At 46.1% G+C, this 3,105-nt stretch overlaps 1 protein-coding gene across 1 annotated transcript; it reads right to left on the bottom strand. All coding sequences in view use genetic code 11, as the record gives it.

The window, feature by feature from the left end:
- Nucleotides 1-1,334: 1,334 nt before the first annotated feature.
- Nucleotides 1,335-3,105, bottom strand: EGR_06903 (putative mitochondrial-processing peptidase subunit alpha-1; the record flags this gene model as incomplete). The annotated part of the gene is made up of 6 exons (XM_024496152.1): nt 1,335-1,433; nt 1,477-1,663; nt 1,707-2,349; nt 2,384-2,571; nt 2,639-2,838; nt 2,974-3,105. The coding sequence occupies 6 exons, from the start codon at nt 3,103-3,105 to the stop codon at nt 1,335-1,337; spliced, it is 1,449 nt and encodes a 482-aa protein (XP_024349464.1).

The raw sequence follows: 3,105 nt of genomic DNA, 5'->3' as shown, positions 1-3,105 counted from the left end.
ACACGATGGTCTGGAATAGTCAATGGAGGGTATTCGGATACAACTGTTGAAAAGTGGCACATTCAAGCTATGTTGACTCCTTTAACTGTACACACCTATATTGTGACACCGCCGTCACAACGCTATTCGCATTGGCTATGCCGGCTCGGCGCTTTAATACAGGTGGCTGACGTCAATGCCAGTGAATGGAGGAAATATTGCAAAGAGCCGAGGTTTCTTCTAAATTGAGTAAAATTTATTAATATGACGACGGCCACCATGAACGGACATTCGTTCGGTTCGCGAAATGTCGGACCAATGCACAGCCTGACGCAACTCTGCACAGAAGATAGTTACGCCCCCTAGGGGGGGGGGGGGTTTAAGTAGTCATTTATGACCAGTCTTTACTTTGAAAAGTGGGCAAAGGGAAGTGGGCCGCCCCAGACTTAATGAACCTTGCTGCGATGGAACTACTTTGCAGACAGTAACTGTTAATGTACCAGAATACGATGGCAGAAAATAGCAGCAGTATGGAGCTTCCACAATGCGATGGACTATAACACTAGACAGCCTTCCGAATTAACGATAATCCGCAGAATTAAAGAAGCCATCTGGTCTGCTCAACTCTACCCATCGCCTTGACGTGTAGAACCGATCGTCACCACAATCTACGCCTCAGCAGGCATTTGTTTAACTAGTTCGTAACGCCCTCCTTGGATAAACAAGCAAATCGACCACTTATGGCAGCTGCGTATGGAACGGCTGATGACTCGTCATACTCTCAGTATTACTCCTTTTGCAGACTAAACCCAAATCCACAAAGCAGTAGTCGTCCGTAGCCGGAAATATCAATCAACTCATAAAAATCGTGAATTCAAAATCTGAATAGAGCTTACTGCTTAAGCTGACACGGGGTACCGGATGATGCAAGGCTAAACGCACTTCGCTACTTCCGATCGCCTGTTCGGATTAAGCATTCAAAGAAAACCTTAAAAGGTTAAACTCTGACCGACTGGAGAATGTCAAACAGCAGACAGTAAAAGACCCCTGTAATCCACGAAATCCCACGAATTCTAGCTATTTTGATAAGTCTGACCGGAAATTCCGACCAGTTTATCCTGTTAATCTCTCCACATATCCATGTCTGGAAAAGTAAAAAAAAAGAATTAGCTAAAAGATGCTGATGGAGAGCAAAGACAGTGATTTTAAAAGATGTTTTCAGTACATCAGAAGTTAAACGTGAAGACCGGTCCCAAGAAAGTCCCACATATACATAGGGCCGAAATGTGTTTAGAGATGGAAGGAAAGGATGAACTAAAAGTTGCATTCAAAGAGCCACAACCCTTGGGCGCAATTTAAAACGTTTTTAACGTCTCCAACGGCGGTACATAGGCAGTATCCGTCCCCACCGTTGACAAAGCCATCCGCTCTGACTTCACAGTCTCCTTGAACGTCTAAAAGGATGTATTTTGAGATAATTTAAGTCATTCCACTCACCTTGTTAACCTCCGATAGCAGAAGCCGATCCACTGCAGAGCAAATATCTTCAACCGAACGTATTCCAGATACATTCAGATCTCCGCCACCACCGCCTTTGTTGCAGCACAACAACTGCATTGCTATATCATCCGTCATAGTGATAAAATTCTCCATTCGCATCGCTAAATCAGCCTTAAAAAGAGCCCTAGAAAGGAGTGAAAGTCGTAAAGACTGTGAATTGGACCCACTTTGCACGCGCAAATTGCTCTTCGTTAATTCCCGTCTCAGCCAGCTGAGCCAAAACCCTTCTAGCAACCCTTAGATGTTCTCCGACCGTCTTTCCATCACATCCGGTCACCAAAATCCCAAATAGACCATGATCTGAGTAATTGAAATGGATGGGAGTTGTGTTTGCGGTGGAAGATGAACAAGGTACAAAGCCTCCCGTTGATCCGAACGCCACGTGGTGGTGTGGGGAGGTCAAAGCGGCTGCAAAAACAGAGAGAACTAGGGAAGTGAGGCTTTCACCGATGTGACCACCGGGGGTGGGCCAGACCAGCGCCGCATATGAGGTGTCTGCGCCAGTTATTTCTCGACGTCTTTCTCCGCCAACAAAGTTGTGTTTCGCAGCGGTTGTGTGAGAAGGCTTATTGGGTCGAAGCAGTGCAGCGTCATGCATGGAGTCACAGATTTGCAGACCTTCTTCATTCGGATTGCATCCGGTGACGAGAAAGACGGTGTTAACGGGAGTGTAGTGAGCGTCAAAAAAGGCCTCAATGTCATCAGCTGTGTGTGTACCGACGCGATAGGGGTTAGCGAAAAGAGAGTTGCCTAGACCAACCCCGTCGGGGTGTTGTCCATAGGCTGCCTCGTGGAGAAGCTCCATGGTCACTAAAGGAGCAAAATAGTGAAAGGAGCCACTTACAAGCATCGAAACGACGTCGATTCAGCATATCAATATCCTTGCGCATCAGTTTGTAGACCTGATCTCTCAGTTCCCAATCAAAGAAGGCCGTTCGAGTAGCCATTGTAGCAAGAATCAGACCAGCTCGAGAGGCGAGATTCGGGGCAACATCCATGGAGTATATCATATGCTCACGTGTCGTGTGACAACTGAAAGACAGGGAGTGTAGATTGAAGAATCCTCTTATAAGGCTATAGCTGATCGATTGGAACTCACTGTAAGCGACCACCCATTTGTTGAATATGGCGAGTCAAATTGACGGCGGTGTAGTTTGTGGTTGAAAGACCGCAACTACGCCGAATGAGATGCGTAATACCATGAATATGAGGAGTCTTCTCGAAACGAGAGCCGGCGTTGAAGATTGCCACGATGCGTGTGAGACCATTCCATGGATTCGGTTTGGGATAACAAGCATACTGCCACATTAAAGAATGCATAAAAATTTCATGTAGCGGGTAAAACTACCTCAACAATACATATAAAAGGCTTTGCAAATGCGGAATTAACTTGGAAAGTAGGTTTAGATTGTATATTGCTTGCAAGTTGCCTACCTGCAAACCGCCATCACTTTCGACAACTGAAAGCGAATTGTCCGCAAGAACTAAATTAGGCTTCAATGCAGCACTTGCAGCGTTTCTCACAGGCAACGCCAAAACCTTCGACAATCTGGACGCCACCCTCAT

This window comes from Echinococcus granulosus (genome assembly GCF_000524195.1).
Source record: "Echinococcus granulosus chromosome Unknown EG_S00065, whole genome shotgun sequence".
Classification (NCBI taxonomy): Eukaryota; Metazoa; Platyhelminthes; class Cestoda; order Cyclophyllidea; family Taeniidae; genus Echinococcus; species Echinococcus granulosus.
Note: the sequence above shows the minus strand (reverse complement) of the source record. Positions and strands in the feature narration are given on the sequence as shown.